This window comes from Sebastes umbrosus, chromosome 9 (genome assembly GCF_015220745.1).
Source record: "Sebastes umbrosus isolate fSebUmb1 chromosome 9, fSebUmb1.pri, whole genome shotgun sequence".
Lineage (NCBI taxonomy): Eukaryota > Metazoa > Chordata > Actinopteri > Perciformes > Sebastidae > Sebastes > Sebastes umbrosus.
The window spans coordinates 19,459,549-19,485,859 of NC_051277.1; the positions used below are offsets into that span (position 1 = coordinate 19,459,549).

The 26,311-nt window shown below is 40.1% G+C and overlaps 1 protein-coding gene across 9 annotated transcripts in view; it reads left to right on the top strand.

Moving 5' to 3' along the window:
* Positions 1–6,584: 6,584 nt before the first annotated feature.
* Positions 6,585–26,311, top strand: part of atp11c (ATPase phospholipid transporting 11C) — a 51,644-nt gene continuing 31,917 nt past the window's right edge. For 7 of the 9 annotated variants that reach the window (XM_037781240.1, XM_037781235.1, XM_037781237.1 and 4 more), the window contains exons 1-2: positions 6,585–7,206; positions 25,500–25,619. In XM_037781240.1, coding sequence (XP_037637168.1) covers positions 7,180–7,206; positions 25,500–25,619 — 147 coding nt within the window. In that variant the 5' untranslated portion in view covers positions 6,585–7,179. Of the gene's footprint in view, positions 7,207–16,296; positions 16,318–25,499; positions 25,620–26,311 lie in introns of those variants that run through there. The other 2 variants (XM_037781244.1, XM_037781242.1) reach the window with 2 other exon arrangements.

Here is a 26,311-nt window from a genome sequence, read left to right on the forward strand (position 1 = left end):
GTGAACGGCGTTACTGTGGTTTTGCACTCAGCAGCTCACATTACTGCAGTCTTGGATAGGGATGAGTGCGGAGGGGTACTCAGTTGGTTGCAGTCTGCAACCACATCACTAGATATCACTAAATCCTATACACTGTATCCTTAAAAGGAGTTTAAGTCTTGGATCAATATACTCTATCGTGCCGATTTCAATCACTTTGAAAGCTCTGGAAATTAGGGTTGACCTCTCCTTATCAATCAGTCAACTAATTGGTTGTTTTGGTCTTAGTCAACTAAGATTTCTTTAGTTGTTTTTTTATGCTATTTTCAGGCTGAATGATTTATTTCCAAGAAACTTATGAGCACATCTCTCGTAAACATAAGATTTAAAGGTACTGTTTGTAAGTCCTAACACGTATAAATCATTGCGGGTCGGTGTCCCATGCGCGCTCTTGTGTGGCTGCGCTGTTCAGACTCAGACTCCAACACAAACTAAACGGAAGCACCAAAACCGCAAAGTTATATCTAGAAAAAGCCTGTCTTGCAAAACAGTGTTTACTCCTCCTGCTCCAGCCTCCCGACCGTGGTCTTAAGACACAGGGGAGACGGTAGTTTTGGTCTCCATGGCCGGAGTCGATGCTGTACTCTGCTCCTCTGCCTGCTTGCCTTCACTCACACACCGTGCTTGTTCTTACTCGCTCTCTCGCTCCACCTCTCATGTGCATGCGCGCACACTACACACTGCAGAAGTGTTAGTTTAGCTCTGAGAATATCTAGTGAATGTATAATGGAAGTGTAGAAATAAATGTGCAGAAATAAATGCTGCAGCTCCTCCAGACCAACAGAGGTTTCCCGTGTCTTGTTTCATGCTGCTGAGAGAAGTGACGGGGCTCCGGAGCGAGTAACGTTATCGTCTCCGACCAAAACTCCGGTGTCTCCCCTGACCCTTCTGACCACTGTCGGGAGGCTGAAGCAGAAAAACACAGTATCAGCATCGATTCATGGAGAGACCTCCTTCGTCTGGTCAGCTAACATTGCTGCCAAGCAGGTGAAATATAGAGTGATATTGTGTTTTAGCTGACGTGTGTCGCCTCACTGTTTTGATCGATGCTCGTTCATGTCTATTTAGAACGAGCACAAGCGGGAGCAACATGACGCTGACTTTTGTTGACTTAACGGCCGCAGGTGTCGCTATTAACAAGCAATTTCTGGTTCTTACATAGAGTACCTTTAAAGTGGTATTTTTTGTGTTTTCTTTGTGGAGAAACTCAGTTTTACAGATCTGACGATTAAATCAACTAATTGATAGGTCAACAAAATCGTATGAGTGCTAGTTGACTAAGAATTTCTTTGGTCGAGGGCAGCCCTAATGGAAATGGTAATGAGCCCACAGTTTATATGGTATATATACTGTATCTTAACGCTGTAGATTCTACAAATGGTCTTACCCTGCGTGAAATCTAGTCCTCTTCGCTACACGGCAGCTCACTCAGTGTTTTGACCTTCTGTAAAGGATCAGGAAAAAGAGACAGTTATGCTCAAAATCCAACTAACAGTAAAATAAAAATGAAACATTTCTTCATTTGGCCACATGGTGGAGCTAGAATCCAATTTACAGCCACAGATCTGTTCGTTGGCAATGTCTGATGTGAGAGGTCACACATCCTCTTTACGAAACCATCAAATTTATGGCTTCCTTTTTTTTTTTTTTTTAAATATTGCTTATATTGGTGTAATAATATAGACATTATACAAATATGTTTATCCCTTTGTCTGAAATAAATAGTAAAGCAAAAACATAAAACGGCCTTTTGCATTTTAACTGCATCACACACAACGAATCTACAGATTGTCAGCTCAAATTTTGAGGAGTTTACACACTTTATAGTAATTAATATTCATGATGAGTAAAGTAGCTACAGTACAACAGTACAGACATGTACAGTATGTGTTGACAGCGCTGTGACTTCTAAAAATATCTTGGTTATTTGAGCTAAGAGGTTTTGTCAAAATGGAAACATTTACAGGTACTTAGCCATTAAAAGATGTCAGTTGATTCTGATTTGCCTACTAATAATGATGTGAAAATAGATGTGCTCTTGTGCTTTTCTCATCAGGGTTGACCAATAATAGTTTCCACTGAACATAAAACACAAACCTCATTTGTTGCACATGTGGTTTGTGGTTCAAATTCACAATAATTCACACACGGACACGGACAGACATAATGGCTCACTCAGCTGGTGTCCTTGATAGCATGGAAGTAAGTTATATACAAATATCTATGTTGCACCCACACTTCCTCTCTTACTTTACTTGTTCTACTTTTTAAAACTGACCACATTTCATTAACAGGAAGGACGTCACTGCGGCAAAAATGCAAACCTGTTGTCACATGCAAATAGCTGTCCCTCATGCATGCTGTGACACATACAAATACAAATTAGCCTCTGACAACCACAAGAGTGTCACATTTCTGTTTGTGAGCTACAGCATGTAGTTTGAGCACCATTTTGATTTCACATTGCATTTGGGCTAAAAGTTAAGCCATAATCCTTTCATTCAAGGTTTTAGTGATTATATAATAGATGACTCAAAATAACATAAGTCTGAATTCTCATGTAGTTTTCCCAGACGGTCAAAAGTGACCAATGTGACCAAATATTCCTATGATACATCTATATATTTAAGAATGCATCCATTTTTATTCCTTATTGCTTCTCAGTATGGCCTTTGATGACACACACCGAAAACTAAGACATTAACCTCAGATCTTTCCTGTTCCTTGTTCCACAGGATTTCAGCTTATTCTGCTTTTCTTGGCTTCAATTTGTGCCACAACAGCACAAATTTTCACTACATCTGCACATTAAACCTGATGACACTAGTAATCAAGAAGACTAGATGTGTTTTTATAGACCATTTCACAGTTGTAAATGTAAACATTCCAAATGTGTCCCAGTTTATTTCCTGTTGCAGTGTATATGAAGAAAATAAGCTGACAGGAAGTGAATTGCCTAGCAGTGCAATTCCATTGAAAATGGTCTATAAAAGCAGAATTCAAACTTTTCAGTCTCCCAAACATCATGTGGTATTCTCTCCGCCAATATAAAGCTAGTAGCAAGACGTAAGACCTTTAAGTTAAAGAGGTTTGCAAACCTGCATCATTTAATTTCATAAGACTTCCAATGTGATGATAATTCCACCTTCTTAACAGCCTTTACTCCAACTTGCACTCCAAAATGCAGGCCAAGATTATTTCCAAAACAAAAAGACCATGCAAATTTTTTACCATGTTAACATTGACCTTGTAATGGTAAATATGGGTTGGCACCGATTATGTTAGAGCCAGAGAGCAGTTAATGGTCCCCGTGCAGGTTCGTGTTAGCTTATCAAATACAAACAAAAAAAGAGCTGATGGGACATTTGATGTTAGAGCTCATAAATCAAGACAATCTTTTAAGTCCCCCAAACTCATCTACATAAACGTAAATTGATGTAATAATCTTTTACAAATTATTAGTGTTCATGTTATTTGCTTTTTTTTTGTAACTTAACGTCTATACACTGTATATACAGTAGGACTAGGATTTATATTGACAGTCACAGATGATATGTAATATGTAAATATTTTAGGTTGAAGCGGGCTCAGTTTTAAAACTAGTGAAGATCCTGGTATCATATGAAACTAGAAAACCTGAGGAATCCATTGGTACCAGCATGTCATATTAGCTTGACACAAAGAAGGCTAAATAACGCTCCAAACTTGTGATACATTTTGGCGAAGAAAAACTGGCATGGCCATTTTCAAAGGGGTCCCTTGACCTCTGACCTCTTGATATGTGAATGAAAATAGCTTCTATGGGTCGCCAACGAGTCTCCCCTTTACAGACATGCCCACTTTATGATAACACTAATAATAATAATTTATGATATGACATGCAGTTTGGGGCAAGTTATAGTCAAGTCAGCACACTGACAGCTGTTGTTGCCTGTTGGGCTTGAGTTTGCCATATTATGATTTGAGCATATTTTGTATGCTAAATGCAGTACCTGTGAGGGTTTCCTGGACAATAACCAGTAATAAGCCGGGTACTTTTCCACTCGGAAGTCAAGCTAATTTGGCTTCATGCGCCTCTGAGCAACTTTCACAGGAATGAACGGGGGGCCACGCCTCCTACGCTGTATCCAGTTCTACAAGATGTTTCTGAAAACATTTGAGGTGAGAAATAGGCATTACAGTAAAAGAATATTGATTCATATTTAATCAGTGCTGCTTAGTTTGACTGTTTGATTGGAGTTTGCGAGTGATTGACAGCTGCTCAAAAATCAACAAGTTTCTGCAGTAACTAATCTGTTCATGATAGGATTTAAAAGTCAGCCCAAAATAATACTGATTTTGTGTTTCCTTCACCTCATTTGAACTGTTTTAAAATATTCTAAAAAGTTGTAGCACATGGTAACTATACAGGACAACATCTTAAACAACTGTAGAGCAAAGTAGGCGTGTTATGCTGTAAATAGTGGTTCATTAAACCTGCAGTAGGCAGAATATTTTTGGTATCATCGGGCAAAAATTCCATAATAACCTATCAGCATATTGTAATTCAAGTGCTCTGAGAGATAATTAGACTTCTGCACCTCCTCATGACTCTGTTTTCAGGCTTTAAAAAATCTAGCCAGTGACGGGAGACTTTGGCCAATCACAGGTCATTTCAGAGAGAGAGCGTTCCTATTGGCTCTTCATTCAACGGAGGCTGCTGTAAATGAGAGTTTGCTCTGGCTGGTGGGTGCAACTGGTCTCAACATGGCTGCTGGGTCATAAACTTTCTAATTTTACAGCTAAACAGTACACCACAATATGTTTCTGAAAACATTTGAGGTGATATAGGCATTACAGTAACAGAATATTGATTCATATTTGATCAGCGCTGCCTAGTTTGACTACTTGATCGGAGTTTGCGAGTGATTGACAGCTGCTCAGAGACGGAAGGCTCCAGCTCGGTTCTGATTGGTTGTTTTCCTCCCTGTCTGTGAAATCTTGCAGATGCCATTCGGAGCACCGGTAGACAGGTCGCAGGAGGACACAGAGACCCATGATTTTTTTTCACTGTCAGGATATAGTGACCGTTATATAACAATAATTTTTTTTTATCATATTTGCTCCATTTCTAAGTAAAATATGTGAATACGTCCTCCACCACTGGTGTTATGTGTCTCATTCCCCATGACAACACTTAATGGCACTCAATGCTTATAGAAGTGAATATTTGCATAGCTGTACAGCAGTCCATACAGCTGTTATAAAAGCTCTCTGGAGCTGTGAGGGATCAACTGGTTCATCTCTTCAGTGTCATCTCAGGCTTTTCTGTATAGATTCACAACGTGATAAGGCGTTGAATTATAAAGTCTGATCGTAAAGAATTAAAAGTAACAGAATAAAAGCAGAACATATCATACTTGGGAAACCCTCAATTGGTCTCGGTAAAGATGAACGTTACTTATTTAGAATACTCAGAATCACAGCACTGAAGCAAATAACAAAAGGGTGGAAAAAAACTACAAAAAGTTACATGGGTTTACACGCATGCACATATACATATGCTTGGAGGTGATCTGACGTGAAGGAGGATGCCTGTGTGTGCCCATATAAATGATATTTCTATTTATTTTCTATTATTATTACTCTCTTATTTTTGTATTATTTTTATTATTATTATTTTAACTCTATTCTTTCTTTTTATTATTATTATTATTATTATTATTATTATTATTATTATTTCTTTTCTTCATTTTATTTCAATTTTGAATGTTGAAGTAGTTTTCTCTAGTTTACTTAATGAGTTTGTCTATAAGCTCAACTACTTAAAAATTGGTTTATAAACTATTGTAATTACGAACTGTAAATTGCATATATGAAAACAACCTCGAAAAAAGGGAAAAAACAGAGTATTACTCCCTCAGATATATATGGAACACCAAAATACATGTTATCAAGAGCTCGTTATCCTTAGAACATTTTAAAAGGAAATTATCATCACACTTAATTAATAATGTCTAATTATTTTTTGATATGTTTAGATATATCGTATTTTCTTCTGTACTGTTATTTGTATGTATTTCATTGTTTTTAATGGATTGTTTTCCACTGTTTGGTTAGGTTTTTCCTGCAAATGTTTTGTACTTCTTGTTGTTGTTTAACTTTTGTTGTATTTTTAAAATTGTGTTAGTTTAGATCTTTCTTCCTTTTTTGTTATTATTTTTTTTTTCTCCTGGAAGTCATTTGTATAAGCCTGTAAGGCTTCTTGACCTCTCCTAGCACATTTCTTGTTTGTTTTTTTCATTGACTGGATTTTGTGCAGTTTATATATGTGCAAATAAATAAAATAAATAAAATAAATAAAATAAATAAAATAAATAAATTGCAATATCAAAGGATAAATGTAAAAAACAACAAAAAAACAAACAAAAAACATGCTTCACAACCTGCTTTCCTCTCTTTCCACAAGAACATGCAGGAAAATAGGAAAGTACTGTAGTTCAAATTCGGACCACATTACCCAGAATACACTGCGAACGACAACCGCCGCACCTTCGCCGGGTGGAGCTTGGAACGTGGGAACGGTTAGTGGGTCTGCTGCTGCTGCTGGAGTAACAAACTGTTTGACAGGGAAGGTGAGTCGACCTGTGCAGCAGCACCAGGGGGACTGACGAGACAAGTTAAGTTGTTAAGTGTTGTGTCTCCGGCAGTTTAGCGAGTCACACGGCGAAGCAAACGGCTCCACAGATGATTCGCAGGAGTGTAAGCAGCAACAGGGCACACAGAGGAGCGAAATGTCAGGGACCGTCTCAGCAGCCTTGAGGAGGAAAGGGAAGCGCGACTAGTGAGTAGCAGCTACAAAAAAAAAAAAACACCGCAACGCGGAAAAATATATATCCAGGCGGAGAGAATGCGAATGGTGCGAAGATACCGAAATCAAACAAAATGGAAACGATGTAGCGTCGCTGCGGCATTTCATATAGCTAGAACTACCGGTAGAGTAGAGGATAGATAGCTAAAGGAGGGCTGGCTAGCAGGTTAACTAACACATACATGTAAAGTTATTCCAAGGAGAAAGGCTGAAGCTGAAGCAGATAGGCGTCGCGTTGAATCGGAAGAGTTCGTCAGCGTTGCGAAATCAAAGAAGATAATCAGAAGAAGATGCTACGGAGAAGACTCAACCGATTGGTATGTGTGCCTGGCATCAACATCTCACACACACTCACACACACGTTGTTAGCTTGTGGCATCCTGCTGCTCCTGCTAGCAGTTTTTAACTGCAGTGAATCTGCTCTGAAAGGTTGTAAAGCAGGCGTTTCCTTGTCTTGTTTTCGCTGGATATTCATGAGAAACTTACAACAAACTGTTACTTCACAATGTCTCTGTTAACACGAAGCAGCTGTTGTCCCACTTCATTGCTCTGAGGAGCCAGTTAGCTAAGTTTCTGTGCAAGCCAGCCAGGAAGTCACGACAGATGCAAGTTGATTTTTAGCTAAACTCAGAGAGACATTTGCTTTCAGGTCACACACTTGAATCCATGTAAACTCACCTTCAAAATGTACAGTGAGTCTCATCTGTGTTAATGTAAAACAAGCTCTATTAAGAGGGCATCTACCTGTCTCCAGAGACCTGGACTGCTTTTCTCTGGGGTTCCTCTAATGCTTAAAATAGACACTATATTTAAAGGCACAAAGACCTGCATCATAAGATACTGTATGTATTTCCCTGTTTAGCCTCTATGCATTACAGTTGAAACAATAGCTGATTAATGGATCATCATAAAATCAGCAACAAATTTGATAATCAATTTCATTATTTCAGCCAATTAAGTCAGCCAAAAGGCTTATTAACACATCACTGGTTTTAGCTTTTTAATTTTGAAGATTTGCTGTTTTTTCTATTTTTTCTATTAAGAGGGCATCTGCCTGTCTCCAGAGACCTGGACTGTTTTTCTCTGGGGGTCCCTCTAATGTTTAAAATAGACACTATATTTAAAGTCACAAAGACCTGCATCACAAGATACTGTATGTCTTTCACTGTTTAGCCTCTATGGTTAGCATTAGAGTTGAAACAATAGCTGATTAATTACTTAATTTACACTATACATCCTATATACCACTTTATAGACTGCACATATGTACATATTACATTTATTTATTGTACATACTACATTTATTTATTGACGGACTGTATACATTATGTTCACCCATTCACTCTGTATCTTTTATATTTCTATTTATTGTTTTTATAATTTTTGTATACCTTTACCTCTCCTGTGTTCACTCTGTTTGCTGACGTTGCTGCTTTTACACCTGAATTTCCCTCCGGAGATTAATAAAGGTTCATCTTATCTTATCTTAATGGATCATCATAAAATCAGCAACACATTTGATAAACAAATTCATTATTTCAGCCAATTAAATTAGCCAAAAGGCTTATTAACACATCACTGGTTTTAGCTTTTTTAATTTTGAGGATTTGCTGTTTTTTTATTTATTTTTTGATACAATATCTTAAGATTTTCGACCATTGCTCAGACAAAATAAGAAAAAAAAATCAACATACAGTAGAGCTGCAAAGATTAATCAATTAGTTGTAACTATTAAATTCATCACTGTCTCCACAGCTGAGATCAGAGACTCTATTTTCATCATTGATTAACCTACACATTGTTGATTCATTGATTAATTGATTCATTGTTGAGTATCAAAATAGAGAAAAATTTCCTTCACTTTGTCATTTTGTCCAATCTAGAGCTTCAACGATTAATTGATTAGTTGTCAATTATTAAATTAATCGCCAACTATTTTGATAATCAATTAATCGGTTTGAGTAATTTTTTAAGAAAAAAAAAATGTATTCTAGCTTCTTAAATGTGAATGGGAACTGATTGTCATTTTTCACTATTTCTGGTACAACAACTAATCGATTAATTGAGAAAATAATCAACAGATTAATCAACAATGAAAATAGTTGCAGCCCTAGTTTTTATATCTTTTTGATAGAATGGATTGCACAGACAAAATAAGAAAAACAAAATCAATATGCACCCCTCCTTGGGATGCATAATAGCTGTTTCTACCTGGCTACAGTACCTCTTTTCCCTCTTAATGTTACTTTGCATCCAGCCACTGGATTTGTTCAGTTTAACAAGTTGGTATTTTGCCAGCGTGAACTGCTTTGACATCATATTTCACGATTGGTCAATTTAATGCTTACCCTTTTAAAGTTCATCCATTGGTTTCATTGCCCTTCCTAATCAGCCATGAGTTGAAAGTGGAGTAACTATCCGCAAGGCCAGGTTTATAAATGCTAAACCGCCTTTACTGCCTCTTTATCATCCTCTTATGCACCAGTAACCTGTTGTCACCAGTGGGCTGAATCCCCCACAGGCTATGTGAGCAGTATAGATACCGACAGTGAATAAGGGGAAGCAATATAATAATTATAGTGCCTGACCCTCCTTCTGGCCTCTCTCTAAGTGTTGCCAGGTCAGCTGATTTTCCTCCTTCTGGAGAGGATTGCTGCTGTAATTTCTCTCCAGTGTGAGCTGTAAATAATATTTTGTGCGGGGCAGCCAGCCACACTGTCATTGATGCACACACAGTGCCGTTATCTGAGGCTCTCTGCCTCCTGATTCACACCAGCCTTCCCTTGCCCACGGGGGGTACATGTGCATCATGAAGAGAGAGGAGGGGGAGAGTATGACTGCTCGTACCAAAAGGCACTGAGGAGGCGTCATGTGTCTCACTTGACTCTCCCACTATGATGCACTGTGCCACTAAACCCTGAGTGTGTCTTTGGAAAATCATTAAAGATGGCTGTGGGAGCGAGTGGAGTTGGGCTTTTCATCAGGGGGGGAAGCTCCAGAGGTTGTAATGCTCTGACAGGAATGCAAAATCACACAGTTGCCTTTGATGTTCGCTCAAGCCCTTGAAGGCAGCAGTATGATCTGTGAGAGGTGGAGCCTGGCGGAAATGTGATAGTATTCATCGTGGAAGCCCCTGCCTTGACTGCAAGGAGAACAGCACCGACACATGAAAACACCATCACCCAGGCAGCACCTCAGTATCTTTTTTTTGCACCATGGTAACCAGAAGGCCTCCTCCTACTCTCTAGCTCAGTGGAAATCACACGTGTGAAGTTTCTGCTTTGTGTTGTGACTCTTCTGCTTAGTAATGAAGTACACTGAAGCTCGACAGATGCTCTTACTAGGACCGTCCTCGACCAAAGAAATTTTGGTCGACTAATTGATTAGTTGATTTAATCGACAGATCTGTAAAGCTCTGTAAAGTTTCTCCACAAAGTATCACACAAAAGCACCACTTTAAATCTTGTGTTTACCAGAGATGTGCTCATGTGTTTCTTAGAAATAAGTCATTCAGCATGAAAAAAGCATAAAAATTACTAATCGACTAAAGTATACAGCTGCAGCCCCAGGAGTTATATTTTCTACCCGAGTCAGTATTATTTCCTGGCATACTGTTCCAATGCACTCATAACTTTTTTAAAATGAAGTCATTCAGCATGGAAAAAGCATAAAACTGATTAAATGACTAATCGACTAAGAGGGGGCAGCCCCAGCTCTTATCCTGTGCACGATGACAGGAAGTGGTCATGTTGACACAAATGGATTTGCTTTGAGTTTGGATTATACAATAATAGAATTAAGTGATGAAACAATTAGTCACTTAATGGATTAATTAAACAAGTGTTTTGATAATCAGTTAATCACTGACCGTTTTTAAGCAAAAATGCCAAACATTCTCTATTTCTAGCTTCTCGAGTGTGAGGATTTGCTTAGAGTTGCAACAATTATTTTCAACAATCTAACGATTAATCTGTCGGTTAATCGATTAGTAGTTAGTATATAAAATGGTGAAAAATGTTGATCAGTGTTTCCCCAAAGCCCAAGATGACATCCTCAAATGTCTTGTTTTGTCCACAACCCAAAGATATTCAGTTTATTGTCATAGAGGAGTAAAGAAACCAGGAAATATTCACATTTAAGAAGCTGGAATCAGAGAAATTTTACTTTTTTTTCTTAAAAAGTGACTCAAACCGACCAATCGATTATCAAAATAGTTGGTGATTAATTAATTTCATATTTAACAACTAGTCAATTAATCTTTGCAGCTCTAGATTTGCTGCTTTTTTGTCTTATATGATATTAAATTGAATATCTTTATAAAATAACTTTATTTTCGGACAATTTATTTACAAAACGATTAATCAAAAATAATATTGAAACCCTAATATGACTGAAAAGTTTAAAAAAAAATAAAAAAGTAAAGTTAGCTGGATTGTTTTATGGTTGTAAATCACATTTCTTGTGTGAAGTATAAGACGTCAGGGTTTTTTAATTAGCACCATATACTGCGGAGAAGTAGGAATGCATTTTAACGGGAGCCTCTTGGGGGTTATTTAGGCACGAGCTGTAGAACGCTTAAATATTGTAATGTCTTTTGTCTCAGTAGCATCTTAAAATAGCATGTGAAAATGTATTCTAATCAAAGGATGACGAGCCAACCGTTTTTCCTTGTGGTTTTGATTTTGAGTTATAAGCACTCCAGTGATGTCCTGACATTTAGTCAATTTATTTCCATAACATAGAACATCAACATCCTCCCTTGATGTTATGAGAGTTCTTTTTCTTGTGGCCTGATATTGCTTTAAAGTCTTATTCCGAGGAGGTGGGGGGGTTCACCGTGTAACTCTGTATCATGCTAATGCAGTTGTGTTTTAAGGCTTGTGTAGTGAAGTCTCTGCTCAAGGAGCAGCACCACTCTGGTCCTCTCCTCTCTCAGTAGGGCTTCCTTCTCACCCTTCTGCCCTCCTCTCCAGCTCTCTTCAGTCCATCCATCCTGCTGCAGGCTAATGCACTGAGGCCTGCCAGTCTCAGATCTGTCTCTACTTGACTGTGACCCGAGCACTAGTAAACAAACATGTCCCTACCTGGCAGGAGATGTTGTTATGTGTAGTGTGTTTGAAGGATTGCATGTCAAATGCGTTTGGAGGCCCCAGGGCTCTGTAAAGCTGTTTCTGAGGTCAACTATGAGCAATCGCAGGTCTGATATGTACACACAAACCTGCATGCAGGCACTAACACAACCCGGTGCACACAGACTACACACACCTGCACATTAAGGTGATTTCTTTTTTTCCGCTAACGTAAACACACAAGGTTGAATTTATTTTCAGAGGCTTTACCCGGTATCATTCTTCCCAGGGGAAGCTAATGGTTCGTTCAGCAATAAAAGAGGATGTTTTTGTACCTGCTGCTGTACGATACAGTACTTCCATCTGACCTGCAAGTGTTCGGGTAATGAGTTTAATTTCAAGCATTACTGTATAAGCACTTTGTAAAGTCAAATGTTCCTGATGCTTTTTTCATTACTGTGTGTTGTGGTTTTGCTGCCACAGAATGCTCCAAATTGTATTTTTATATTGCATTCAGTTCAGTCTTGCTTTCATATACTCGTGTCAGCTAGCAGCACCTGTTGGAAACATATTAGGGGCTTTTATTAACCAATGAGATACAAAAGTCCTTGAACAGAGTCGTCACTCTTGGGTGAGCAGTTAGGTTAAGAGTGCCATCTGAAGGCCACAGACCGTAAAAGCCATGCAGACCCAGTTGATTTATCAGGCCTGTTTGATTAGGAGAGATGTGTATTGATCAGAGCTGTGCTCAGTTTTGCCGCCATTAGTCTTGCGCCGTGAATTGGCTTGCAAACAGAATTGCTTACTCTGATTTCTTTCTCCTCCTTCCTCCTCTCTCCATCTGGTCTCCTGCACTTGGCTCAGTAATGAAAACCTAGCCAAAGGAGCTCATCTGCAACACACAGCAGGATAATAAATATATTTATTGTGGGGAGGGTGGCAGTGCGAAGGAATAAACGGCCGGCAGTGGGATAGCGGGCTGATGAAATATAGTGGGCGAGTGCGGAAAGCCCTGCGTGACTCAAACTGAAGTGAAACAGGGGGGGGTGGACCTGTAGCCTCTTTGCACCTCTCCATCTCTTTCTCCACCTAATGGATGGACCCTTTCAGGCTTCCTGTAGCAGTTCACATTGGAGTGGGCGGGTCAGCTTGGATACAAGGGGACCGCGGATGGCTTTTTGCGGCAATTTTCCACTTCCTTTTAAAAGCTCGGTTGAATTCTCAGTTTGTACCTCTAAATAATTCAGGTTGCTTCATTTATTTTGAATTCTCCTCACATCGCTCCTCCTTTTCCTGACCCACGTATCCTCGCCAGGCTGGCGGCACTCAGAATGCATGCCCGTCATCCATATATGTATAAAGGCTCATCCAGAGATTTTCTGTGCCATGCTCCAGCTCTAGCATTACCCAGAGAGCATTCGCAGTGAGATGTGAAGAGAATGCTGAGATGTGTGTGGGGGGGGGGATGTTTTTTTTTTTGTCTGTGTCTCACTCTCTGTGTCTGAGCACAGAGGGAGGAGGTGAGACGCCAGCATCTGTAATGTTTTTGTCATCCCATTTTTTTTATTGTCACCTGAAATGATAGGGTACCCGTTGACAAAGAGGAAGAGGAACAGCAAAGTCCATGTGAGGATTTAACGAGTGCTGGAAAACATACGAACGTGCCCCCCCCCCCTCCCACACACGCTCGCATGAACACCTAGGTTGAGCAACAGCCTACAATAATTATCTCCACCACAAACTCCCAGCAAGGCAGGCAGTGTAGCTCATTCGCAGGGAGAGAAATGAGTCTTTTTAATGTGCTTACAGTTCAGTGGGATGAAACGCTCGGTGAGGAAACCCAACCCCAAATCAAGCATGCCATCTGAGCAGAAGCAGGAAACAGCCTCATTGATTTTTGTCATTGCCTTCCTATGCAGTGTCTCAGGATAATTAATTGAACAGCAATTACAGCCAGTGTAGCCCAGTACATTATTAAAGATAATGTCATCAGTAGGGCTGCAGCTGAGATGGAGATTTTTTTAAAGCTTGTCAGCAGTAAGTTCACAACCCATACACTACATAGAAAAAGCAGCTGGATCAAGCACCTTCGTTCTAAGTAGCTGAATCATGTGATTTGTCTCACACACGCACACAAAAACAGAGCATATGTGCACTTGGCTGGAAAAACCATACTCCATTTATGGCTACACTACTTTAAATTCTCTTTAATTATAGATTAAAGTGTGACTAGGCTGCTGCTGGAAATGTGCTCACTTTTCCCGGTCTTAAAGCAAAAAGTGTGGAGGTTTTTCTCCATAAGAACCCTATTCACTTTTTGTCATCCTCTCCAGGACTTACTGAGCAATGGGGACAAAGTTCGAGCTGGAGTAACATATAATCTCTCAAGCAAAACTAAAGCCTCAGTAAATGAATGCTTTAAGACTATAAAGTTAAAAAATAACTTGCCTACTGAAAACTTTAACCCAGGTTTGCTTTGTGACGTTTAGGCTATGTTCTAGTCTTTTATTTAGTCTCTGTAAGGTTATATTTTGAGGAACAGAGGCCACGAATGACCGCAGACTTCTGTCAGCAATGTGTGACTTGCTGCTTACACATTTCCTGTTGTAATGTCTACAGCCATTTTTTGTGTTCCACAACATTTCTTTATCACAGTGGTTCCCAACCGTTTCCCTTTAGGGACTCCTTTTCTATCATTGTGTACTCTGACGACCCCTGACTAAATGTCATTTTATCAATATTTCATATTGTATTCAGTGTATAACAATAACGGTACAGAACAACTTATAAACTGTTCAATTAACTCAAATAGGGAAGTAACTGTAGGAAGATTGTGTAATACGAGGAATTCGGATGCATTTTGAGCAGATTATTTCCTGTGAATTCAGAGATGAGTTTTCCTGTTATTTTGAGGAACTTTTAATGCGAATGTCAGTGTTTTTGTATTTTTTTTTCTAATAGTCTTCTTTTTTGACAAATCTAGTGTTTTCTTCTCCCTGACACTTGGCCATTGTTATACTAGTTCTTTGTTAGTTAAAGGAGCGACGCCATTGCGGCGTACAAGCGTTCCCAAGCGCCTATTTTTTGGCCCGTGGCGGCTGTGCTCCGAGACAAAAATAGTTCAACTTTTGGAATGCTGCAGCACACACCGCATGTCATGTAACGAGCAACAACCAATCACAGCCGGCAGATATCTTTTCTTTCTTCTGTAAATATCAGTCTATGGTAAATTTATGGAGGAGAAATTAATCATTTAAGTGCAGGATTACCCAGAGCTTTACATCTGTCCCACAGACAATTTTACTGACTTCACCCTTTCCGTCCGAGGACGGCACAACATCCGGTTGAAAGAAGTTGAAGAAATTGAGTGAGGAATTTACGGAAAGTGCATTTATCTTTGTTTTGCTTGTGTTTAGTTTAGTCGGTGAGGCTTCCTGCTAAATTACCGCAACTTCATCATCAACTTCATTGCAGCACGCAGGTTTTGGTTGCTTAGTAACGGCAGGCGCGACAGGATCGCAACCTCCCAAGCACATTGGAAAGAAAAAAAAAAATAGCGGCATAGCTGCCATTTTCCACGTTTTTTAGACGCGGCATGTGTGCAGCCCCTTAACTGTGCACTTATCAAGTTTATATCTAAATAATAGTCCAAAGTTTTAGTTTTCGTCACAGAAATGAATGAATTGCCGCGACATAGGCCAACTATATATTTTTGCACCCCTTAAACTCAAGATGTCCTCGCGACCCCCATGAAGCTTTGATGACCCCCAGGTTGGGAACCAGTCAGTGCTTTATCATCTTCTCTGGTGTCAATAGCTGAGATAGATTGTCCACAGTGCTCACAGGTTTCCCACAAGTGATTTGCATAGTTTGTATTTACATTGCACACATATTTTCATCTCGTGGCCACCTGCTATCCAGTCACAAAATGTCCGTGGTATTTCGACGGTTGACATTTCAAAAATTGCCTATAGACCGTAGGCATTGCAAAAGTAGTTAGCGCAATATCTGCCTGCTTTCTGATGTGACCAAATGATTGAGGAAGCAGCTCCCAGTACGAGGTCTAGATGAGTTTCCCCTCCTCCCCACTGTCGAGGGACACAGTGTAATGTAGGCCAGTACCAGCCCATGGTACAGTGCGCTCTGTGTCTAGTACAGCTGCAGGGATGCTGGTAGAACAATGAGCCTTTGCCTATCCACAACAGCTCCTTAGGATCGGCCCTCAGTTCAAGTTGGACTATTATAACTCTGTGGGACCATTCATCACAGTGTGAAACAGCGGACAGAGGAGAGAGTAGCCTCTGATATGGGCTCTGTAGACTATGCCATAGGCCAAGTGTTGGTGGATTCATGATGGAGGTAACGCCTGCTCTAGATGCACAATGGGGTAATGGCTCTGCTTTTCCTTGACTTGGTAGCCTCAAAGTACGGACAACCCAAAAACAAATTGTAAGATGTACATCCACCTGTTAATGATGTTTCTTAGATATGTAGAGGGGAGACTAAAGCTGGAAAAGAAAATATCAAAAAGTCTAAAGATGCAGTATAATTAATGGTATGAAATGTTTAACATTATTTCCCAGTGAGACAATCTGGTCCTACTGTATTGAAAATAATCCGGTTAAATTATTATAAATGAGGTGTGGTGAACATGTGATGTGAAATAGCTTTATTACTGTTCCGTTTTTTTCAAATGGAATAGCCCACTCGTAACGTAGGTTACAGTATCAAAGTAAGCTAATCAATAAAGTTATGAATATTTAATAATTATGTAACCACTAGCACTAGCTGAGTCAAGTTTGGAAATAAGTGAAAGGGTTGGTTTGGATTTTTTGAAGTGGGGTTGTATGTATACTTACGTGTTCTGCGAGGTAAAATTACTGCTTTTGTGAATGTAGTCTGGTGGCTTCGAAGAGAGCATTATAACGGCTTCAGTTCCCCGTTGGAAAGAGCTGTCTGATGGCGAGGTAAAGCGGCTGAGGACGGGAGCAGCAGAAAAACGAATTATAGCCACCTCAAAAAAATATCAATATCAGTTTAAGTGAACGTTGTATTTAGAATATGTTCACAGTTTTACCTCTCCATCAGACAGCCATTTCCGACGGGAAACTGAAGCCGTTATATGGGGTTCTTCAAGACAAAGACCAGACCCCATTCACAAAAACATTTAATTTGACATTTTACCCCACAGAACGTGGGAGTTGCTTGTCTACTGCTGCAACAGTTAGTTTGTGTTATTGTTTGACCTAAGGAACACCACTGGGAAGCTAAAGAATAATATAAAAACCTTTTAAAAAAAATTATAATAATAATGGACCTGCCCTTTAATGGTATGAAACATTATTTTCCCGTGAGACAATATGATGCTACTGTTTTGAAAATAAGCAGGTTAAATTATACTAAATGATGTTTTTTGTGATTAAAGATGTATTGAATATCATGACTATCTGTTCACTTAAATAAAACAAAGGATCTTTGTGCGGAAATTAGACAAATTAGCCCATGTGATGTGAAATAGCTTTATTAAGAACTCAACAGGAAATGCAATAAAGAGTCAAATACTTCTTAAAGCCATTGTTCTGACAACCCTTTAATTTGGTTTGATGTTAATGTGTCTATATTTTCTTCAAACGATATTGTCGCCTCTCTAAATTCCTCTGCAGCCTAGTAGGCAATGAGCACTTGGATGTGTAATCAAATCTGAGCGAGTTACAATTAGTGAGACAGAGTGAGCATGCTGGAAGAAGACGGGCGAGTGGGCTGACGAGAAAGAATGAAAGAGAGGTGAGTGCCAGATAGAGTACTGCAGTGACTAACAGCATTGACTCAATGCGTGCATCTTTCCCCTTGCATTCAAACATTCATCACTCAGTCATAATAGCAACTTTATGTTGCAGTTAGGCTGTTTTTACTGTTGTCATCAACATTTCCTGCAACGGTTTACTGGCGGTTGCTCAATTGCTATTTATTCATTCCATTACACTCAGAATATAATTTGATGTTCAGGTCTAGACTTACTTTAATATCATAGATCTCCTTGTTATATGGTTTTCCCTGTAAACTATGTGGTGAGAGGAAAAACTGCTAATATGTACTGCATTAAGAGGCAGATAAGGTTGACCTGTGATGAATCCACTTAAGCTGAGTGCAACATCATAAAACCTGATAGCATAGATAAGATACAGCTGAAGCAGATGTTGTTAAGTAGTTGAGTATGATAAAGGACTCTTCTCATGTACTGGTAATGAGACATTCGACTATGCAGCTTGGTTCATTTTTGTGCAGAGGATTACACGAAATGGATACTGAGGTCAAACGGGAACATGGACTTAACAATGAATCTGTCGTTGTCAGTGTTATTAGTACACGGGCAGGACATAAAGGAGTACAAGCATAGGTCCCCAGTGCTCTCTCTTCTTTACACGGCTCCCTCACACCTCATTAAATGTGTTTAAGTAGATTTTCTGAGTGGATTTCTGTGAAGCTTAATGGCACAGATCCTGCATTCCGCACTGAATGAGCTTATGTGTTTTTCTTCCTAGTACCCGAGTTACAAAACCACAAGAGCAGGCGAGCTTTAACCTACTGTATTCTTTTGGGCTTGCTTTTTTTTTTCAATTTGCTGCAGCACTTTTGTAAGAATAAGTTACAGCATCGATTTTGTTTTGACCTCAAAATCTATTTGTGTCAGGGTAAATAACACTCCGTGTCCCGATGTCGGTCCTGCTGTCACTTACCTTCCTCCTCCTACACATCGCGGTAGCCTCTTTATTTGCCGTTTGCTTAGAGATACTTGTCAGTTTGACTTGCTTGAACACTCCCTGGTCTGGAGATACACTTGCTGCCGGAGCCACGCTTCAGTTAAACCTTGACACCAAGCTTAAAGGTCCCATATTATGCTTATTTTCAGGTTCATACTTGTATTTTGTGTTTCTACTAGAACATGTTTACATGCTGTAATGTTCAAAAAAACCTTTATTTTCCTCATACTGCCAGCCTGAATATGCCTGTATTTACCCTCTGTCTGAAACGCTCCGTTTTAGCGAATTTTGATGGAATTGCAACAGAATTGCGTTGCTAGGCAACAGCTTGGGTCCATGTGTACTTCCTGTCAGCTGATGACATTCGCATACACTGCAACCAGGAATGAACTGGGACACATTTAGAATGTTTACGTTTAAAATTATGTCTAAATATTGTTTATTCGTGACATCACGAATGGCCAGAAATCCTTACAGCTTGTTTCAAATGCAGAGTTGCAGGCCATAAATGGCAACATGTTTATGTCAATGAAGAAGGGCCACGTAAAAGGAAACTGGATGTGGTGTTTTATTCTTGTGTGACTCGCATGTTGGTGTTTCCTGAGGGTCATGCAGCAGGAAAATTAGCAATGTTATTGAATACCACTTGTATACCTTTTTAAACAGAGGGGGATTTTATTCAAATAACATTTGAACTAAATTTGACAGCATTTATAGCCTACATTTCAAGTAATTGATTCAAGTAAAAGCTTTCAAATGATGAAGAGTAGCAAGACATAGTCCTAATAAATCCAGATCTTTAAACTTACCAGTCTAAAGCTGACTTTCAGTAAATGCTTCAACTTTGAAATAATGAACTTATTGCTGTGTGTCGCAATCACATCAGAATTTCTGTTGTCCCAAAGCTAACGTGGGTGGAGTAATGGACACCATATGCTTGTTTTATTTGCACAAATGGTCCCCATCTGTTGATATGCACTATTTAATGATAGAGCACAATTTTATGATTTATAGAAAATTGTTTTGCAGAACCCCTGACAGAGTACCACAGACCCCTGGGGGTCCCTATACTAAACGATCAATGGATTTATCAAGAAAATAAGCCGCAGATTCATTGATAATAAAATAATTGTTAGTTGCAGCCTTAGTTTATATTGCATTGACTTAACCGCCACCATATTGCCCATAGTCACATTAACTAAGATTATATTTGACAGGGTGGATTGCACTGTGGTTACTTACATTACACAACTTACTTACATTAGAGGTGCTGTTTACACTGAGTGACTAGAGAACTACAGACACATGTACGATGTAATCTGCAACTGAATTCTTTAGGTAAGGTTTTTTAAGTTAAAATGTGAATTTTGTTTTTTGGAAGACTTATACTGGTTGTTTGTCCACGTCGTTTACATACAGTATATAGAGGAATTATAATTTAATCCTATGCAACACCACAGACTGGTGAATCAGAGAATCAACATCTCTCTGATAAAGTGTCAGTTGCATTTAAAAGTTATATAAAATTATGATTTAAAAACTTCCACAAGGTTGCATTGTCAGACCATAGTGATGGATTGTATTACAGTGTGAGTGGCCTTGTACTTTTCTGGTTACCCAGAGTGTCTGTTCAGCTAACAGCATGCAGATTGTGACAAGGCGAGATAGTCACTGAATAGTGAGATGCCGTGACAGGACGCAGTGTCATCAGACCCGAGTCATCATTGGGAGTTTGGCAGTAGCTGAATGCAGCCTTATATCCCGCCTGTCCCATCCTGTGCCCATTTCACAATTTGGGCATAATTTGATTTCGAGCATAATTTAATGTAAAGTTTCAGACTCACTCAATTCTCTAATGCACCATTTATTTCTGACTGAGCAATTACATTTCAGCTCAATTTAGCATTGGATGTTTGCTCTATTGATCTCCATTCATGTTCTGTAGCTGATGCTTTTTCATCGCTTGCTGTTGACATACTGCCACTTGACTCTCGGCCATTTTTACTTGCTCATCGTTGGCATTGGATGACTTTGTTTGACCTTTGACAACAAGGTATAGATAATGCAATCACTTCTATTTTTCCTCACATTAGCATTTCTTGTTTGGCCTTTAGTTCACTATTTTTTAGATGAGCATCACGTAACTGCTAAAAAATGAAGCGGGCCTCATGGTCGGACCCTCATTATATTTTACAGTGAATTCGCCACTAAATCAATGGACATTCAATAGTTCTTTTCTTATCTTTAGGACCCCAGGGCATGGACTACTTCCTCATTTTATATAGAAACTAATTTTCAGCATGAGTTATGTGTGTGTGTGTAGGTGCCAACATTTCTTTTTGAGAATAATCTTTGAGGCCCAGAGCTTGCTCATGTTGGTTGTTGCAACGATGTTGCCGTAGTGTGTATTTATCTGAAAGGCCTGCGACCTTGAAACTGTGCATTAGCGTGGCTCTTTTGCATAATAAATCCTAAAGAGATGGGCACAAGTGAAAGATTGGCACTAGCGGAAGCCAGCAAACGCTGTTGGCGGTCTGACCTGTAACCCTGAAGCCAGAGCCCTTCGCAGGTCCTTTGACTCAAGGCTAATTTGTTTTGTAAATTGTTCCTTACTTGCATTTTATATTTTGTGTACGCAGCCCTTTGTACATTATTGCTTTTTCTAGACCTACATTGTCTCCTAATGTTTATAGGCTTTTGCTGTATTGCATATCTGGAATGTAGTACATTTGTAGACGGCATTTTTTCAGAGTACACAGAGGAAGGATAACTGCCAGAAACGCTGCATCTGATTCAAATAAATGAACAAAGTAGTCCATGGGGGTGTTCTTGGCTTACTGCTCGTCCTGGGGGCTGCTTGTTGTTTGATAAACCTGGATGTGCTTGTGTCCTTGGATGCTGTTGTACTTCCTTTTCTCTCACGCTTCTCCTTCCTCCCACTCTCTCCTTTCATCCTCTGGCAGCCGGGTTCGTCCGGTCCCGCTGAAGGAGTGTCGGTGTGTGCCGAGCGGGTAGGGGATGGTAGATTTGACAGCCATACTGAGGTGTGAACATAGCTGCTCATGCATAACGGAGCATTATGTAAGGGTGTTGGCTCCCTTCTCTTGTCTGGACTGGAGAGACGATGGGAAATATTTCGGAATTAACACAAAGAATTTAATTTGTGTTATTTGACCGTTAATGAGAAGCAAATTATTGCATGAACTGGAGTTATGCAAGCTGTGTTTTTGTCCCCCCCCATGCATAAATTAGGCTTCCAAGTGTTTGAGGCTATTCTTTGATCTAACCTCTTGTCAGCAGCAGACTTTGGGCAGCACGCTGTCCAGGTGGCCCTAATTCACACGTTCCCTGACGCTTGTCCAGGATCAGATGTTCATGGTAATCGGTCCCCTCAACCCACATGTTGCTGGCCTTTGTATTAGATGAAGCAGATCCCCCTGCCTGCATAACCTTAATAATTTACAGGCACAGTAATGGCTGCACAACTTGTACCTGAGCTGAGAGCACAACTAAAACTATACGATTATGTGTTTGACTGTCGCAGGAGAAAAGGATAGTTTGGAACATGCACAAACTTGTTTTGCAGATGCTGATTCTGACTGTCAATTTGTCACTTTATTCAAGGGTGACCATGAACCATTCACATACATGTATACAATCACCATTTGAAATACTGCCTTGAACTAATATATATTGGCAGAAATGTAGTGCACTGAAGCCCAGTGTCCACAAAAAATATTTTGGAGTCATTCACGAAGCATGCATGAACTTGCAGATGGAAAAAAAATTCTTCAAGTTACAATGACTTAAATACCCCGTCGGGACTGAAAGCCATGTCCTATTTTCCCAGCGTAATTCAAACCTTGGCACTGGAACAAGGGGAAAACTGGAATACTAGTTAATATCACAGGATCGCACATTACAAGATGCAGCTTGTTTGTGGGTAGACTTGTTAAAAAAATAATTTGTTCAGGTGTGCTCTCTCTTTCTCTCAGTGTGTGGAGTTAATTCTGTTGGTGGGATTTCATGTAATCCACTGCGTTGATTGCACCTGTTCTCGGCACACACAAATGGCATCGTGAAAATAAACACACTGAACTAAGGTGGAGGAAACAAAAAATAAAATGAAAACAAGTTGGGCTATCTAACTACACCTAATTAGCTAATTAACTAGAAAGACCAACTGACAGATAGCTTTAAAGCTACAGTTTCTTATTAGATTAGTAACAACAGTAGATAGAACTCTCATCAACTCAGGTAGACCAGAAGACATACATTGTCTATTTTTTATGGACCACAGTGATAAAATCAATAAGGTGTCATTCACAAATATCTGAAAAATACTGTCAGCAATATAATTTCCCGTATGTACCTCAGATTTTCTAATATAACCTAAAATTCCTTAAAAACGGTAATTTTTCCAGATCTCTAACCTTATTTGCTTAATTGATGAGAACGATAATGGACGACAGACACATATAACGTAGACACCACTTTATTTTAGTACTGGTCAACAGCTTTATCTTATGAATGTTTATTGACTGTTGGTTTACACTTGAAAAAGGTGGGAATAGTCTTCATGCACGGTGAGATAAGGAACACGCTTGAGGATAAGAAAGAAGAGGAGGTGGAAGCAATATGGGTGTAGTAGCTCTGGCTGATCCAGTATACTGGCTTTGTCGCTATCACGATCCTCCAGCCCTTGTGGCTGTCCACCCAAAGCCTCAGGATTTCTTGTGTGTGGGATGTCAGGAATAGAAATTGAGGCCATTGAGAGAACAGCGAAGGCCAAGTTTTCTGGGCTGCACTCTCCAGGACAGAAAATGTTTGTGTGTGCTTGTGCGCAGTTTGGATTAAAGGGATATTACGGGTGTTTTTGAAGTGGGGTTGTATGAGGTACTTATCCATAGTCAGTGTATTACCTACAGTAGATGACGGTCAGCATGCCCCCAGTTTGGAGAAGCAGAGAGGAGTTACGCACGGAAGCAAAGTGATGTCCTGCTGTGGATGGGGGCGGCGGCAGCAAAACGTATTTTAGACACCTAAAAAAAGGCCAACCTAAAAAATCTATATCTGTTTACGTGCACACTATATTTAGAATATTTACCTTGCTGTGAGACAGCTATACAGTCTGTTCCCGATAGGGAACTGAAGCCATTATCTATTCTCCTGCCAAAGAAACCAGACTTCATTGAAAACAGAGAACATGGAGGTTGCTGGTCTACCGCTGCCTCAATTGGTCAGTTTGTTTGTGCTATTGTGTGACTTTGGGTGAATCTGAACTGACTAAAGTTACACAATACTGGTCTGGTGGCTTTGGCGAGAGGATGGATACAACAGCTTCAGTTCCCCATTGGAAAGGGCTTTCTGATGGCAAGGTGAAGCAGGGGAAATATTCTAAATATAGCATAAACATAAACTGATACTGATTTGTTTTAAATGAGCCTTTCTTTTAGGTGGCTAAAATATGTTTGGCTGCTGTCCCCGTCCACAGCACTGCATTGCTTTACTTTCGTGCCTGTCTGCTTCTCCAATCTGGTGTGCCGACTGTCATCTACTGTAGGTAATACACTCACTATGGGTAAGTACCTCATACAACCCCACTTCAAAACACCCAAACTATCCCTTTAATTCAAGATCCCATGTAGCCTAATGAGGGGGAATCTTAATGGTAGTGATGCACTAATACTGGATCTTTAATTGGTATTGCTACTGCCCTTATTAAACAGACTCTGAATTGTTTGGACATGACTGATCCACATGAAGCCACTGTTATTATAAAATTATAACTGCAACAGTAGCTTTATGCAGAATATATCTGCTCCACGCAGTGCAGCAAATTTATTTTAAATTCAAAAAAGGAAAAAAGACCTACCTGACAATTTCCTTAGCTCCTTTTTGGGTCAATATTTCTACTGTTGTTTGTGACATTTATGTAAGGAGAGCTCCTGCAAGTTAAGACAACGACCTGCTGCCTCGCTCTGTGATTCACCCTACCTGCCTTTTATGGAAGAGGAATGCCCCGGCCACCTCATGTTGAGGGGAGTCCAGCGTGTCTCTGGCTCCTGACCCGGTTCCTGAAGTCTTTCCTCTGTCAGACATTTGGCTAGTGTGTGCGTGCACTTGTGCGTGTGTGTGTGTACATATCACCCTGCCATCTGCGTCACGACACGGCAGCTCTACCCATAAATCTGAGCACAGCATTTTTCTCCTGGCTGCCCGCATTTATGACTCGTTTATCATCGATGAGTGACCACCTGGGAGAGAAGAAATTAAGTTATAGTCCTCGCACAATCACCATTTTGGCCCGTTGTGTTGACCCCTGTCACACTTTTTCTTTCTCTGCTCTCGGGAGTTATTGGCTTGTGTTCAACAGTAGAGTGCTTTTCAAGTCTTTTTAATTTTCTGCACCACAGTAGAAATTCTAATCTCTTAATTCTTGACCTGTGGATGGAATTTAGGCCTCATCAGACCGTAAGACTTTTTATGGCCACAACAAATCCTTTGTGATCGATGTGGATTTGCTGCACCTGAATTAACAATGCACCATAAAACAAGTCTTTTGTTTTCATTGATTTCTTCTACATCCCCATGTTGTAGATAGATGGGTCACATTTTGGCTTACCTTCAAATAATTGAAATACAGCATTTAACTGGGCTCATTCAACGTCTAATCTCTGTTTAAGTGAAGAGACGTACCCATAATTACTAACTCTTTCCTTTTTCTTTTTATCTTAATCTCTTCCCGTCTCCAACCACCTCCGCTGCTTCGTCCTCCAGCTTGGCCGCGATGAGAGAAGAGTTGACAGTCGGACTATCTATGTTGGTCATCGGTCATCTTCCACCACTGAGGCTTTCATCCCACCCAAGTTCTGTGATAACAGGATTGTGTCTTCCAAGGTAAGAAACACGCTCACATGCCAGGGCTGCAGTCTGGCCATACACCAAGAGGAAATTCATATACCTCTGTTTGTTCCCCAGCTCCTCTGTGTATTCTGTTTCACCTGCCTTCAAGCATTTTTCTTCTCTTATCTAACACTTGGAATGAACTCCTGAGCATTCCTGTGTCTTCCTCTCTTTATTCCTCCTCCTCCCGCTGCCTCTCCACGTGCACCTCTTCGCTCCCAACGGAAGGCGATTATTTGTCTGTCAGGGGAGCGCTGGCTGTGGCAGTGAAATACATGGCTGCTATTAATGTACTGGCAGGGTGGGCAATTGGGTCGTTTCCCCCTGGACTCTGATCAGACCACACTCCCCTTCCCCCCCACTCCCACTAATCTCACCCCTCAATCCTGTGTCAGCGGCAGGCTCATGCAGGTGCTTGCTTATGGATATGAAGGGTGAAAGTGATGAGGAGAGGGAAGCGGTGTGAGAGGGAGACGGCAGTGGGATTTATAGTGGTGCAGAGGGTCCCAGTGAGGATGGGCCAATCAATTGGCTGCTGCCAGTATGTCAGGGTAAACAGCCTTTAATTACCCCGGCTGTAGTGTTTATGCTCCTCCATGCCTCTGCTCTCCATCATCCTGTTGCTTTTGCACTCCGCAATGACCAATCTCCGCCTCTCCTCTCTTGCTCTCGTTGCTGCTGCACCA